This window comes from Lissotriton vulgaris, chromosome 12 (genome assembly GCF_964263255.1).
Source record: "Lissotriton vulgaris chromosome 12, aLisVul1.2, whole genome shotgun sequence".
Lineage (NCBI taxonomy): Eukaryota > Metazoa > Chordata > Amphibia > Caudata > Salamandridae > Lissotriton > Lissotriton vulgaris.
In genome coordinates, this window is record NC_141700.1 from 409,907,956 (window position 1) to 409,922,872 (window position 14,917).

Genomic DNA, 14,917 nt, shown 5'->3' on the forward strand with positions numbered 1-14,917 from the left:
TACCAAAGGTAAGTAACTTGTTATTTTAATAGTGCTCCTTGCTGTGTTGCCATATGAAAATTATGTAAGGACAGCAAACGTTGTCAAAAATAAACCTGAGGGGGGCGTTGCCATGGAGAAACCCCATGAGGACGAGTCCTCGCCAAGCTCCGAGGTTGCCCCGGCCTTAAACCGCTCCAATCTCTGTGTCAGAGACGATATGAGCCTCCAGAAATGAGCAGTAGCGGAAAACTAAGCCCCACAAGGCGAGAGCCTTTTGACTCTTCTTGGAGCCTGCAAAGAAGAGTTGTACCTGACTGATAAGCTTCCCCTTATCTGACGAAGCCACAAAGTAAAATGGTCGCACCTAGGGGACAAAAAGCAAGCAGTTCAAGGAGGCGCATGCACGGAGCAGCACGGAAGGAGGTGCCTGCGCAAATGATCACAGTAAAGTCAGAAACCCAATGAAGAACTGAGTGGAGCCTGCAGCCCTGATTCTTGGTGCTTCTCTAGTTGATTAGCACAGTGGAGGCTAACAGAGTGCAGAGAGCCACATGAGAGAACCGTCCACGAGAACCATCCGCTCACTGGCCGAAGGCACTATCTCACCTGTGAAAGCAGTGAGAAGACAACATGGGCACCCTAATTAGTCTCTGGGACGAGATAGAAGCAGCCTGGGCCTGAGCAGCGAACTGGAACAGTGTCGTGGAACAAGTTTAAACTAGTGGAAGGCTGCCGGACTTGGTCCCCAAGAGTCACTCGGTGAGGAGATCTGATCACAGGAGCATTGTCTGAAGTTTGGGCTGGAGACTCTGAACGGTACTTCTGAGGAAAAGGCTTAATTCTAGACTTAGACCAGACCCCCCCCCCCCCCCCCCAAAGGTGAAATAAGCAGAGGAGGGAACCCACCACCCCATATGAGACCAGGCCTGCGTGGCGCCTTGCATCTCTGAATTCTGTGCTTTGTGCAAATAATCAACTGGGATGGCGAAGTCTCAGCCGGGAACGCAAGGAACATCCATGATAACAGATCTCCTTCAGACCCATGCCCTTGGCCAGTGGAGGATCACCAAACCAAGCACCTGAAGGCACCAACTCCCAGGTCCCAGCCACGAGTCGTGACATCCAAAAATTGATGGTAACCTTCAAGGATGAGTTGGGGCACTACACCAGTAATTTTGTAATGTCGCTATCTGATAGAGACTACTGGCCGCAGATTACTTCACGTAGAATTATCCCCAGGTGTGAGACTGGATCCAGATAATCTTTTTTGCGACAGCACCCCCGCGCACCAGGGGGGCGGCATCACGCGACTCAGCCCAGGCGTCGTCCGCACACGTGATCTCAGCGAGGTCATATAAGGCCCACCCAGGCGCGTCAGTTTTTTCCTTTTCCGCGTGCAACGCGGATCCGGTACGTGCTTGGGCCTCTCAGGCCTTTCCCTTTACGCTATTGCGTGTGTTTGTGGGAACAGTGTGCGGATCCCTTCGGCTTTAAGACGGGCTAGTCTTGTGGACAGCTGATGTCGGCGACGAACCCTCACCTTATTTGCATGTGGTGCTTGGGGGGAACATCACGACTCCTCTGATTGCGAGGCATGCTTGGGTTAAAGCCGAAGTCGTGGCTTGAGCGCCTGATGAAACTTCTATCGGCTCTTATGTCCTGATCGGCTTCATCACCTCGTTCAGCTTCTACTGAAGGTTTTCGTGCCACGGTCATTGTCGCTGTCCTCATCCCTCTCCTAAGCCGCAAGAGCGTCTCTTCCCTGTCAGTAAGTGTCGCAGTTTGTCCCTGAGTGCTGGTTTCCGGGCTGTTGGGCGTGGGCTCTCCACGGGTGATGCGGCCCGCGTATCGTCTCCTATCCACTGTCGAGAGCCCAGAGGGAGACATAAGTGGCGGCTTTGCAGGCCTCGCTGGCTTCTCCTCCTCCTTCCCATCCTGGGACGTCGGCGTATCCCTTGCACTGTGCGGGGCACTCCGCGGCATCGCCGGCGGCTCTGCCCCCAGCGCCGACTGGTTCGGATCCAGGTTCGGAGGATGTGGTGCCGTTGGGGTGCGGCCCTTCGGGGTCCCTCCTTCGGACCACGGCGACCCGGCTTTGCTGCAAACTCGTGCAGGAATTTCTGTGGTGTTGCGGGAGGTCGCCGGGGTTCGGGTCGCATCCCCGAGCCCCTCTCAGCCCTATGGACAGGCGTCGATCTTGTCTGGGGGAGGCCGAGGTGACGCCGCTTCGGCGCCGGCAGCTGCTGGCCCAGGTGGCGCCACAGGGGTCGATGGACCCCCCTCGTTCCTTCATGGGTCGAGGCTGGTGGGGGACTCCTTGTCACTCTCCGGGTGCCTTTCGTCCCTCTACGCAGGCGGCTGCCTCGTCAGAGGTTGACCCAGCGGCGTCCCTTAGCCGCCTAGGCTCCGGCCCAGCCCCGGTCTCCTGCACCGTGTGATGTGGCGGAGGCCTATCCTGCATCTCCTTTGGCGTTGGACGACGACGCCCTGCTCCAGGTTGCGGACTCTACGGCACCGGACAGGCGTCCAGTCGTGGACTCGTTTTTGGACGACCCCTCTTCCCCAGAGGTTGAGCGCCTGCTGGTTTCATCCTCGCCGGAGACAGGCCGCCGCGTCGTGGCTTTCTCCCCGACATCATCAAAGGGCGGATCTTTCCAACGGCTGCGGTTTTCACCAGAGGAACCGCAAGTTCCCTACTTCTCTGCACCTCTTTCTCCTTTCCTGACCTGGCCCTTCCCCACTCCGGTTGGCTTAGGGGATGGCCGCCTTAGCTTGCAGCCATCGCCAACAGAGGAGCTGCTTTCCCCACCGCGGGCCCTACGGAAGCGGGTGTGGCCTTCACTCGCGCTTTTTCAACGGCTGTGGGAATTTTGCGCTAGGGTGATCCGGCTTCCCATTTCGCCGCGGATCATTTTTTGGAGGTGCTTCACCAGGGTTCGGGTGGGAGGGAGCTGCTGCTTCTCTTTGAGAGTTCGCTCCCTTCTTCTCTTATGGGGGCTTAGGGGTGCCCCGCTACGGGGGATCCGGTGCCCGAACATCTTCTGCACTGACACCTTCCAGCACCGCGTGACCCGGTGTCTTTCCCTCCATCCCTCTGCCAGTGGCCCCCTTTTGCGGACTGCCTTTCCCTCCCTGCCGTCGCTGTTGACTCCACCATCACGGGAGGCCAGTTGGCTGGACTCTTGGGGGCGCAATATTTTCGCTTCGATCAGGGCTCTGCGGGCCCTTAACACTCTGTGTGTTGGCTAGGGCCCCCTCTTGCTTGTGGAACTCAGCGGAGTCCCATGGATCTGCTGCTTCTCAGGAGGGTGCTGGTGTTGATTTGCGGCGCCAATGCGTTAGATCGCCGGGAGCTGGCGGCGTTTATTCTTCGCTCCCCTCTAGGCATCTCGGAGGTGCTTGGTCGTGCCATGGCTTCTTCGGTTGCCCTTCACCGCCATGCTTGGCTTCGGGACAGTGTGTTCCCGGAAAATGTGCAGGAAAGGCTGGTGGATCTTCCCTTTGATGGCACTCTTTTGTTCAACGCCCCGGCAGACTCGGCCATCCGGAGGTTCTTGGCGGGGCTTCATCCTCGTCCTCCTCCTGCTCCTCCTTCTCCAGTGACCTGTGAGTTAATCTGTTTTGGGGAGCTGTTCTTTTGTTGGGACGGGTCACCCCTGTTGTTTGATCTGTGTGATTCCTGTGCCTGCAAATCCTCTTTTGTTGGGACTGTGACTCTGTTGGCTGCTGGTCAGCCCTTTTGACTGTGTGTTTTTGCTTGGGTTATCTACACCAGGTTGGCCTCGTGATTAGGCCTTCTGTCTTTTTCTCTTGGCTGCTTGACAAGCCTTCTGCAGGGTTTTTCCCGCGGTTCTTTCTGTTGTCCTCTGCTGCAGAAGTTTCTTCATCAGAGGGTTCCTATATTTTGGGACTTAACAGCTACCACTACCCCACATAGGGTATGTTATATAGCTTGTTCTGTGCTGGGGAGTTGTGGTCGCCTTCGGGCCCCCTCAATGGCGTTTATGTAAGTTGCAGGTGCTATTACCTCTTTCAGGTGCAGCCTGCCCGGTCCTTCTGGGTGCCTCGGGCTTGCCTTCTTTTTCCCTCGTCTCCTTGAAGCCTCTGTTACTCTCTTCCTTGCCTTGGCCTTGGATGGAAGTTTTGTTGCCTTGTAGGGGCGTGGGGCGCTTGGGCCTCACCTTGCCTTGCCCTTGTTTTCTCTGTTGAGTCGTATCGGCTTTCTCTTTTCCACACCCCTCTTGGGGTCGGTGGTGTTCTGCTTGTAGGGGTTCCCCTTGCCTGGAGGTACCAGGCTCCTCGGCCTGTCCATTGGACTAGTACCCTGTGGGATCCTCTGTTATGTCCAGGCTGTTGGGGTCCTTTTGCAGACCTTTCTTCCCCGTGGGTATGGCTAGGGTATCTATTCTACTTGAAGGAGTCTGTGGCTAGTAGTCTCTATCAGATGTACGAGTTACTTACCTTCGGTAACAATGTATCTGGTAGAGACCATTCTAGCCACAGATTCCTTCATGGCCCACCCTTCCTCCCGTTCTGCGAGGACCTTTGGCTTGGTCTTCTGCCCTCGCCTCCCGGTGGTTGGCTGTGTCTTCTGTGAGTGCATTCTTTTGCTCTTTTTGACCGGATGATTCTTCTTGTTTCTTGTTCCTTCCTCTTCTTTGGTGCATTGCAGTATGGGTGTATATGTATTCCTGTGCCCCTCTGCTCTGGTTGCTCCAGGATTGGGGCTTGCCTTCACTCTCTCCTCTTCCCTCCCCTCCTCTCCCTTTCCCCCTTTCGTTACCAGGGGTCCTGGCCCCTCTGCTAACCTCTGGGTTGGGGTCATCTGGCCATGCCTTTGCCCCTTGTTCCTTTGGGGGGTTGTTGCACTCTGTGCTGGGGTTGCCTTGGAGGTTGTTGTATCTGTTTGTCTTGGAACTGTTTCCCCTACGTTGTTCCTGGTTGGGGCTGTAGTCCTGCTACATGTTGTCATGACATTTTGCATCTGTTCCTTGTCTCCGGGGGGGGGGGGGCTGTTTACATACTGGCATGGTGGCTGCTCAGGGCTGTGATATGTTCTTTCTCCTTTCCCTGCCTTTGGGTACTGCAGTGTTGCTCTTTCGCACACTGTTCCCATACTCCCACAGTTTTGTCTGATGGCTCTTCGTTGCGGCGCAGAAAAGTTCTCTGAAGAAACTGACGTAGGCATGCCGGAGTAGGACTTGTGACCTCGCTGACGTCACGTACGTGGATGACGCCTGGGTGGATTCGCGTGATGCCGTACCCCCGCGCATGAAGGTGCTGTGGCAAAAAATATTTTCCGGATCCAGTCTCACGGCTGGGGATAATTCTATGTGTTAGGAATCTGCGACTAGAATCGTCTCTACCAGATACATAGTTACCGAAGGTAAGTAACTCGTACTACTGACCTGGACCACACACTCCAAAAATTTGTAAAGTATTGGACCAGCTGGAAGTGGTGGTCGCAGAAGGGGCCCACAAGAGGGGTGAACTGGAAAAGAGATGTCTATCGAACAGACAAGTCCTTCAACCACGTTGACTGGTAATTCTTTGCGAAGCCTCTTGACGAGACCACTATGGGGAGCTGCCCCCTTTTGCCCCTAGTTTTCTCTTGCATGATGGCACCTTTATATGACAGAATCATGGGCAATTCACTGATCACAGGCATTTCAACTAAACAGGGATCACAGAAGCTGGCAGTTTATGCGGATGATGTTTTATGTTTCTTGACAGACCCAGCAAAATCACTACCTGGACTCTTGAAAGAGCTTGAGCGCTTTCACCTCGTGAGGGGGAATCTGGGTCAACTGTCAAATTTTTGGCGATGGGAAGGGGAGGTGGTACTCTCGAGAAAGTCATAAGAAAAAGATTGCAGAAGTCTCCACAAGGGTTTAGGTACCTAGAAGTTACAATTCCGCCCACCATCAATGAGTTATCCTCCAGCAATGTCCCAACACTCTTAGATACTTTGTTCAAAGACTTACACTGATGTGACTGACTCGAGATCTCTTGGGTGGGCAGGATATATTGTGTGAAGGTAAACCTACACCCCAGGCTGCTGTACTTTTTCTGCTTCCTCCCGATGCAAGTTTCCCTGAAGAACATAAAAACACAAAACCAGAAGATGTGGGCCTTTATGAGGGGGTGGGGGAACAGCCCTATGTGGTCCAATCCTAGTTAATGAGGGGTCCTGAGGAAGGGGCACTAGGAGTGCCTGATATCGAGCGTTGCATCTTTGTGGCTCAGCTTAGTCCGGCCATGGCGTAGTGTTGACTAGTTGCAGAACAGCTCTCTTGCAGGGTGGAACAAGAATGTAACTCCGTGCCCTTACACTACCTGCTTTGGCTGCCCCGCAGGCACATGCCCTAACCTCAACCCTGAGGCGGAACACGAGGATTAACATTCACCATTGATTTAGGGCTCAGAGGACAAAGGCGATAGCAATTCATCCATTCATGCTAATAGCCATAGTTAGAAACCCAGATTTCCCAACTGGATTGAATACCAACGTTACCACACTGTTTTTGGGGGTGGGGGGGCTGATTTATATAGGACAGTTGTACTCTGTGCCCTAATAATGTTCAGCTGGGCCCATGAGTCTCATACCAGATAAGTCCACTATTACATTGAGTCCAACAACGGAAAATACGCACACTGGGTGCACAGAACAAAACCAAAATTCAAGACATGATTACAAAGGGGGACACCACAAAAGTGTTGTCTCACTTATAAAGAGCACCAGAGAATCCCACCCTCGCACTGCAACTTCCATACATGCAAAAATGGGCCGCTGACTGAGGGAGATTGGATTCTCACGTGGAGACAGGCTGCACATTCTTCACTCTGCCTCCAGCACAGAATAAATGCTTTTAAATACATTTTCTGCTCGTACATGACACCCATTTGACTAAAAACTATGGTGGACTCCCCAGGCACATGTGTTGGAGGGGGATGTGGAGCGAGGGGGGCATACTTGCATATGTAGTGGGAGTGCACCTACACACAGCACTTCTAGAGTCAAGTAATAGAGGTTATGAGAGACATTACTAATGTATCCCTCTCCATGCGGCCAGGGCTAGTCCTGCTGGGAATGATAGACGGTACTGGATTGTCCCCACTTTTCCCTTCCGTGGCTAGACTACTTACACCGTTGCTGCTGGAGGCTTGCCTGGTAGTAGCACAGCATTGACGCGTGCCAACACCATTAACCCAAGGCATGTGATGGACTAAAGTCTGGAACATCCATGCAATGGAAAGACTGACTGCACCAGTAGAGGACACCATGTCGAAAAATGAGAAGATTTGGACCCCGTTCCATACATATGGGAGAACCGGCCACCGGTGCAAACAATGCAGGTGGTGATTAAGGGGAGTCATGTGCAGGGAGGGTAAGAGATTTTGACCAGGGCTGGTTTATGGGGAACGGCTGTGTGCTGCTCTTGGAATGTGTAGGTATGTGGCTGATGTTTGGGAGGGGGTTAGATCAGATTTGCAAGGTGTCGCCGACAAGACTTTAAAAAAAGTGTTCCGCAGGAATATTTACCTATGGCTTGAAAATGTTGTTTTAAAAAAAAAAAAACTAAACCTACAAATTGTATACCCTTTACCTAAAAGAACTGTGACTAGTTTGTAAAAGAGTCCAATCCATGTTATATTGTTTTCCTCGTTGCAGGGTTACCTTCCAGAAAGCATGATTGACCGTATATTAACGGGTCCTGTGGTGCGAGAAGAAGTGAGCAGGAGGGGAAGGCGGCCAAAAAGTGAAATTGCCAAAGCGACCACAGCAGCATCTGCTGCTTCAGGAACCTCTATTACTTTGAACCCTTTGTTAGCTAATGGAATGCTTCCAAATGTAGACCTCTCTGCACTTCAGGCTTTACAACAGAACCTCCAGAGCCTGCAGTCACTGCACTTGACAGCAGGTCTAATGGGAATGCCCGCAAGTCTAACAACTGCAGGGGGAGAAGCTAAAAGCATTGCTGCCATGTTCCCTATGCTGCTGTCCGGAATGGCTGGATTACCCAATTTTCTGGGATTGGGGGGCCTTGCTGCAAAAACACCAGAAATAACTTCAGAGGAAAAGAAGGGGAACTCCAGCAGTGATTCCAAGGATATGGATGTAAAAACTGAAAGGACAGAAACTCCATTTGACCATGCCAGCGAAAACTGTGGGTCTTCTTCTCCATCAACGTCATCGGCTGCAGCACTAAGTGTAGCGGCTTCCGCCAACTCTTTAGCACTTAACCCTTTACTTTTATCTAACATACTGTATCCAGGGATGCTTCTCACTCCAGGCCTTAATCTCCGAATTCCAAGTTTGTCCCAGTCACATATTTTTGATGTACAGAACAATGAAAATAGTGACAAAGACTCCCCGAAGCCCACAGAGGAGAAAGGAGACGAATCTCCGGTTACAAATCAGGAGAGAGGGGGGACTGAGCAAAGCTCTTACAATGAAAACAGCACAGATGAGGGTTCGGAGAAAGCAGATGCTTCAACAGGATCTGATAGCACGTCGTCGTCATCCGAGAACTCTGATTCTTCTGACGAAGATTAGCCCTCAGAGACAATGCACTTAAGTTATAAATGAACTTATTTTGGATTTCCTTATCAGTTATTTCATTGTAAATAACTCCCAGTTGTAGATTACATTGATGATTTTACTGACAGAAAATTTCAGTATTTGTTTAGAAGTGCAAACTGCTTTCAGAGACATTTTGCATGTAATATTATTGAAATTCATGGGTTTCTGAACTTGTATGTAGTATCAAAAATACACCACAGTGTAAAATAACAGCTAAAAGCATAATTGTTTGGGTGGGATTGGTTAATTTTATTAAAAGGAAATACAAATTTGCTCTGAAGGAGCTGTATATAATAATATATTTGCGACGTAAACAGAATACTTTATGGATAATATTGTGATTTAATTTGAGAATATATTTTACGGCCTCTTTGACACTTATAATTTGCAGATCAAAACTCAGCAATAATTTGGGCAGCTAATGAATGTCATGAAAGCTGTAGAATTTCCATCACCATTGTTTTTATTTACATGAAAATACTCCATTGGTGCACTGCTGACGTTTCAAATTCAGGTACAATTAAGTCAAAAGGAAAGAAAGTGAATCCCTGTCAGCCAACTATAATTGGCTACCTGTTACCTCAGCAGCGTTAGTTTAGAAAGTTTACATGGATTTCTTTACGTGCATTCTGTTGCTTTTTTTTCAATTTTTTAAGATATTCCATATATTCTTCTAGCCAGGCTGAAAGATTACCTCCTTCGCAGCAAGCCATTGCTTTGTTTAAACTCAAAAAGGAACAAGCTTGAGTGCAGGATAAGAATACCACATTAAAAAAGGTTTTCCCTTCTTTTGATGATCCCATATGCACATACTTTTTAACATACTGTAAGTAGTTGTAGAGCTTCTTGTAATATATTGTCTGCTGTTGTGCAGAGCCCTCCACACACAGTGGAGACAGGATGACCACAAAGTGCCACTGATGAGAAGCCTCAGCATTGCATACAGTACATCATGTAAGAACCTTCTTGTTTGTTTTATTTGTGATAGTTTTTCTCAGTTTTATGTCATGAAACCTCTTCTGCAGTGAGCTAATAATTGGTAGTTGAGAAGTCCAGATCAAGAAAAAATACTTTTAAGTGGCAGTAATGTGCAGTGTCAGTTTGGCTAAATAGCGGTGAACCTCGTAAATTCAACATTGGCGTTTGAATTAAGTTTTCAAGAATGCTGGGTTTCCCGAAAGACAAATAGATTTGCACTTTTAATAAGAGAACAATCTGGTGGTATGCGTCTATGAACTCGGATTCAGAGAACCCTTTACTGTTAAAAATCTTTGTCTAATGTTTGGTGTGTGATACGATTCCTTTAATTTGCTGAAGCTGCTATTACTCTGGCACGGGGTTAAACCTTCATTTGAACTGGTTGTTAACTCAAAAAGCTCCGTAGTATCTACATCTGAGCAGGATTTGAACAGAACTTTTAGAATTCCCCATGCAAGTCCTGGGGCAGGAGGAAACATGATAACGGGAGCAGAAGATAAAGCATCTAAAATGGGTACATTGGGAGTGAAATGTATATTTTGATACAGTTTTATTGCCTGCTTTTATAATTAATTAAATGCTTTGTTTTTATGCCAAGAACTTTACTAAAAACATGCTTATGTTCAACATAACAATACCCCTTGATTAGATACAGTATTACACATGATTACAAAGGGATACAAGTAGTGTAAGCATCATGTTGGTTACTATAATTTCAAACCAAAATATTTATATTTCGTTTGTTTGCCCTTCATTTACTGTCTTAGTGATGTTGCTCTGCCCTGCCCTTCAGATGAGATTGTGAAGCATCATGAAAGGATAACTTGCACACCCTATATTTTGCCATTGTTACATGTGATTTTTATTTAATCAGACAGCATCTCTAAAGCAGCCAAAGGTTTTTTTTAATGACGTGAAAGATCAACTATTTTAACCACAGCTTGCAGTTTGCGCCGAAACCCCCCAAATATTTGTGTTAAATCAAGTTTATATCTATATTGCATTTCTGATAAAAGATAAAGTATTTTCCTAATTATGAATGCTGACTTTGGTTAACATCAGGTAGGTCTCTTTCTGCGTAAACTACATAATTACAGTAAACAGAAGGTGTAACTGTTTTTTTTTGTTTGTTTAATTCCACTTGGTTTACATTTTGGATTTATGTGTAATCGGTATCCATTTTTGTTGAAGCCCTGTCTCTAATCAACTGAAAAATATGCAAACTTTAAGAGTTAAAGTTAAGGGGCATAAGGAAAATGAAATTACATGAATACTAAATTTGCAGTTCACAGGATTTCTAAAGTGATAGACAAGTAGTGTGTTGGTAGTTACAAAAAAGAACCTTAGCTGTTATTGCCTTGTATTTATATATCTTGTTTCAGGCTTCATGATCCAAGTCTTAGTCCAGTTATTTTTGGACATTTGCAATATTTGCCACTTGTGTTCTGTGTAGTCTGAATTTGCTTTCTGTAGTTGAACAAGCGTCTTAAGTCATTTGTAATTTATTGAATTACTTTCTATGATGTTCTATAGAGCAAATGGAAGTTTAATTATTTTTTATTAAACATATTCTTTGACAACTTTTGATGTCAGTCTTTGCACACTAAGGTCAGATTTTGTAAGTTTGAGCTGTGCAATGTAAATTTGTTTTATCCTCCAGTTTTGAAGCTGCAAAACATCCGCATAAAATCTCTCTTGTTATAACCCCTTATTTCTCCTGTAGCAACAAAGTTTGACATTGACTTATTGTTTGAATATAACGTGTAGCTCTTTCATGTCCAGTTTCTCTTTTTGACATTTAGATAGTTCTAGTGGTAATTCCTCCCAGCAGATTCCTTATGTGAACTCCTCATTGGATGCAGTCTGGATTTGCAGCAGTAACATTCCACTGGTATTGGCTATCGCAGTGTGGCACTTGCCACATGTTTTTGAGTTGCTATTGCAAGTGACTTAGTGAGTCCCTAGAAGGCATCACCAGAACTTATAAATCATGCATGCACTCTTTCCTCAACAGGATCTATATGCTAGTATTACCCTTTTCTACAGGCTAGTCTTTTGAAAAAACGTTATAAAATCTGCATTGATACCACAGAGACATTAAAGCATCAAAGTCCTTCCAGTAGCAGAGAGTGTGGAGTACATTTAGAAGATAATTTCCGGCTGCTTAAAAAAGGGAAGTTCTATTGATAGAAGTTTTGATGGTTTCTTGCATCTCATTGGTTTCTGAAGATTAACTAAGAATGAGATCTCTGCAGTGGAACCCATTTTACATGTTTTGATTCTATGCTCTTCTCTGTACTCTCCTCAGGCAAATCCAGAGAGACCCCAGTGGCCCGAATACCTCCGTTTCTATGCAGGTGCCAGTGTTCGTAGTTCTGCTGTCACAAGATTCTTCTGCTGCTTCTGAGGCCACAGGGTCAAGCGAAGCACAAGTAACCTAACTTAATAAGCACCACTGATCTTGCTCAGATACCGGCCCCATCTTAGGTCAAAGCTGTACTTGAGAGTGATTCATGTAAAAATAGTTCCTCCGCGGATAGTTCTCCTGGATGTTCCTTACAATGGAGTTGGAGAAAATTACTTGACTGGCAATGTTGTTACTCTACTCCTGCCAGTTGAACAACTCCCTTTCGTACACGAAAACCCTTCAAAGAAACCCTGGTACCAAATTGTAATAAAAGGCCAGCCTAGTACTGGACTTCAAAGCCTTTTATGGGGATACTTCTAGAAGGAATTAGTAATCAGGGGTGACCACAACAGACTGATGAGACCCAGTCAAAACCAAAAGTGGTCAAGAAACTACGCTCAATCACTATTACGGAAATTAGTGAAGCTTTTGACACACGGCTCACGGACCGCGATTGGGTCAACGGCAGATCCCTCTCCCTTCCCCAACCGGAGCACGTAGTTGTGACGGACGCGTCCCTCCAGGGCTGGGGAGGTCACATGGGAGAGGCGGAGATCAGAGGCCTCTGGTCTCCGGCGGAGTCCCGGCTCCATATCAACCTTTTGGAGCTGCAGGCGATTCGTCTAGCACTGAAGGCATTCCTCCAGTCTGTCCAAGGGAGTGTAGTGCAGGTGTTTACAGACAACACCACCGCCATGTGGTACTGCAACAAACAGGGCGGGGTGGGGTCGTGGACCCTCTGCCAGGAGGCTCTGCGCCTCTGGCAATGGCTGGAACATCAGGGTGTGACTCCAGGGCGGACAAACTCAGCCACCGGTGCATGATGGATCACGAATGGCGTCTGAACTCGGACGTGGCGCAAGGTCTCTTTCGGCAGTGGGGAGAGCCTTGGTTAGATCTATTCGCCACCGAAGAGAACGCGCAATGTCATTAGTTCTACGCGTTGGAATTTCCAAAGCGGCACTCGCTCAGAGACGCTTTTCGTCGCGAGTGGAGTTGCGGTCTGTTGTACGCCTTTCCGCCTATACCACTTCTGCCCAGAGTGCTGAAGAAGATCAAGCGCGACCGGGCACAAGTCATACTTGTGGCTCCGGACTGGGCACGAAGGTACTGGTATCCCGAGCTACTCAGTATGTCAGTCGATCCCCCGCTTCGTCTGCCTCTTCAGGAGGACCTTCTGTCGCAGCAGCAAGGGACGGTCCTCCACCTAAACCTGTCCAGTCTCCACCTCCATGCTTGGAGATTGAGCGGCGGCAGTTGAGGCCATTTGACTTGCCTCCTGAAGTCTGTAACATCATTCTGGCAGCCAGGCGTCCCTCCACAAAGTCAGTATACGCCTGCAGGTGGAATAGATTTGTGGCATGGTGCACAGCAAAGGCTGTGGATCCCCTTAATGCCCCCCTTTCTGAGGTTCTCCTCTTTCTTCTCTCTCTTGCCCAGCAGGGCTCTGCTCTGGGCACTGTCGAGGGCTATCTCTCAGCTCTTTCAGCCTTTCTGAGGCTGCCTGATCAACCTTCTTTGTTCAAGTCCCCTATCGTTAATCGATTCCTGAAGGGCATCACTCATACGTTCCCTCCTGTTCCCTTTGTGATGCCTCAGTGGGACTTGAACCTGGTTCTTTTTTTTTTTTTTTTTGGTGTAAGACGTTTATTAAGTACTGTCAGGTGTACACAGCGTCACGCCTACAACCCGGAGGCCGGCCGCTATCCACATATAATCAGGTAGTCACAAGGCATCATTTATAGCTATATACATTCAAACTTGCAGTTACACTGCTAACATCATGACAGTACGCTTATTCAGTAATCAAATCCATGCGTCTCACTTTTTTCATTTTATTTTTTGTGTGTTAACTTGCAACTCGTGCGGTATCTTAACTCGTCAATGGGGTGTCCGTCCATTCGGCAGAGCCTAGTCCATATCAAGCGTGGCGCGACCTACACACCACACAGCTGGGTTGCTTGGTTGCTTTGGAACAATCTACAATGTCCTGAAGTGGAGCCAGACTGGCCCAACATTTGCCTAGCCCCCATTAACCTCCCCTGAACAAACAGAGTCTCACGTTAGTGGCCGCTGAGGCCCATACAGGGACACTAGGGGGACATCAATACCAGCAAGTGAGGTCACAGTTATCTCACCCCTCTCCTCAACCCGTGAGCACAATGCCTTGTAGTAGTACTACTGTAATGGGTAGTGCCCCACGTCAATTACATGGCTCTTCCCCAGGTACTTCTAGCAGATAACATTGCAGTGGGGCCCATACATCAGTAGGCCTGGAGGCGACAGGCAACAGCTCTGAATAGGTATGCAACTGTTCCTGACAATATACCAGATCACTCATCCAATCCTTAAATTTGGGGGCTCTCCCTCTTCCCCATCTGCACGCCACTCTTCGCTTAGCCAACAACATAGCTAGTGCTACATATTTGCGATGGGCCGCCTGAAGCGGTTCCACATACCCCAGCAGTGCCATCACCGGGGATAGCTCCACCTGTGCGTGTATCATTTTGGAGATGGCCGTAAACACCTGTACCCAATAGTGTTGGACCTGGTCACATTCCCATGCAAGGTGCAAGAAATCAGCCTCCGGGGCCCCACATCTATCACAATTTGCAGTATCTCTCAAGTGAAATCTGTGTAGTCGTGCAGGTGTGTGGTAAAGTCTGTGTAGAAATTTGTAATGAATGATTCTATATCGACTACTGGATGATATGCGTTCTGTCTGCTGCAAGCAGAAAGTCCATTGTCTATCCGTTAGGGCCGTGGCCAATTCCTGATCCCACTTTTCCCGGGCAGGTACTTCTGTATACTCCACCTGGGCACGGACCGACTTGTAGAGTGTGGACACTAGTTTGCTGGGGTTGTCGTTCAGGAGAATATGTTGTAGCGGGACAAGGACAGGTGGTTCGTGTGGAAAGTCGGGTGTCACAACTTGCAAGCCACCTCGGAGTCTGATATAATAAAAA

General features: G+C 48.3%; 1 protein-coding gene across 5 annotated transcripts in view; it reads left to right on the plus strand.

The window, feature by feature from the left end:
• The window catches only part of CHD9 (chromodomain helicase DNA binding protein 9), a 2,197,083-nt gene extending 2,185,959 nt beyond the window's left edge, over positions 1–11,124 (plus strand). For 4 of the 5 annotated variants that reach the window (XM_086945174.1, XM_086945175.1, XM_086945176.1 and 1 more), the window contains exon 41: positions 7,655–11,124. In XM_086945174.1, coding sequence (XP_086801300.1) covers positions 7,655–8,539 — 885 coding nt within the window. In that variant the 3' untranslated portion in view covers positions 8,540–11,124. The remainder of the gene's footprint in view (positions 1–7,654) is intronic. The other variant, XM_086945178.1, reaches the window with a different exon arrangement.
• Positions 11,125–14,917: the final 3,793 nt, after the last annotated feature.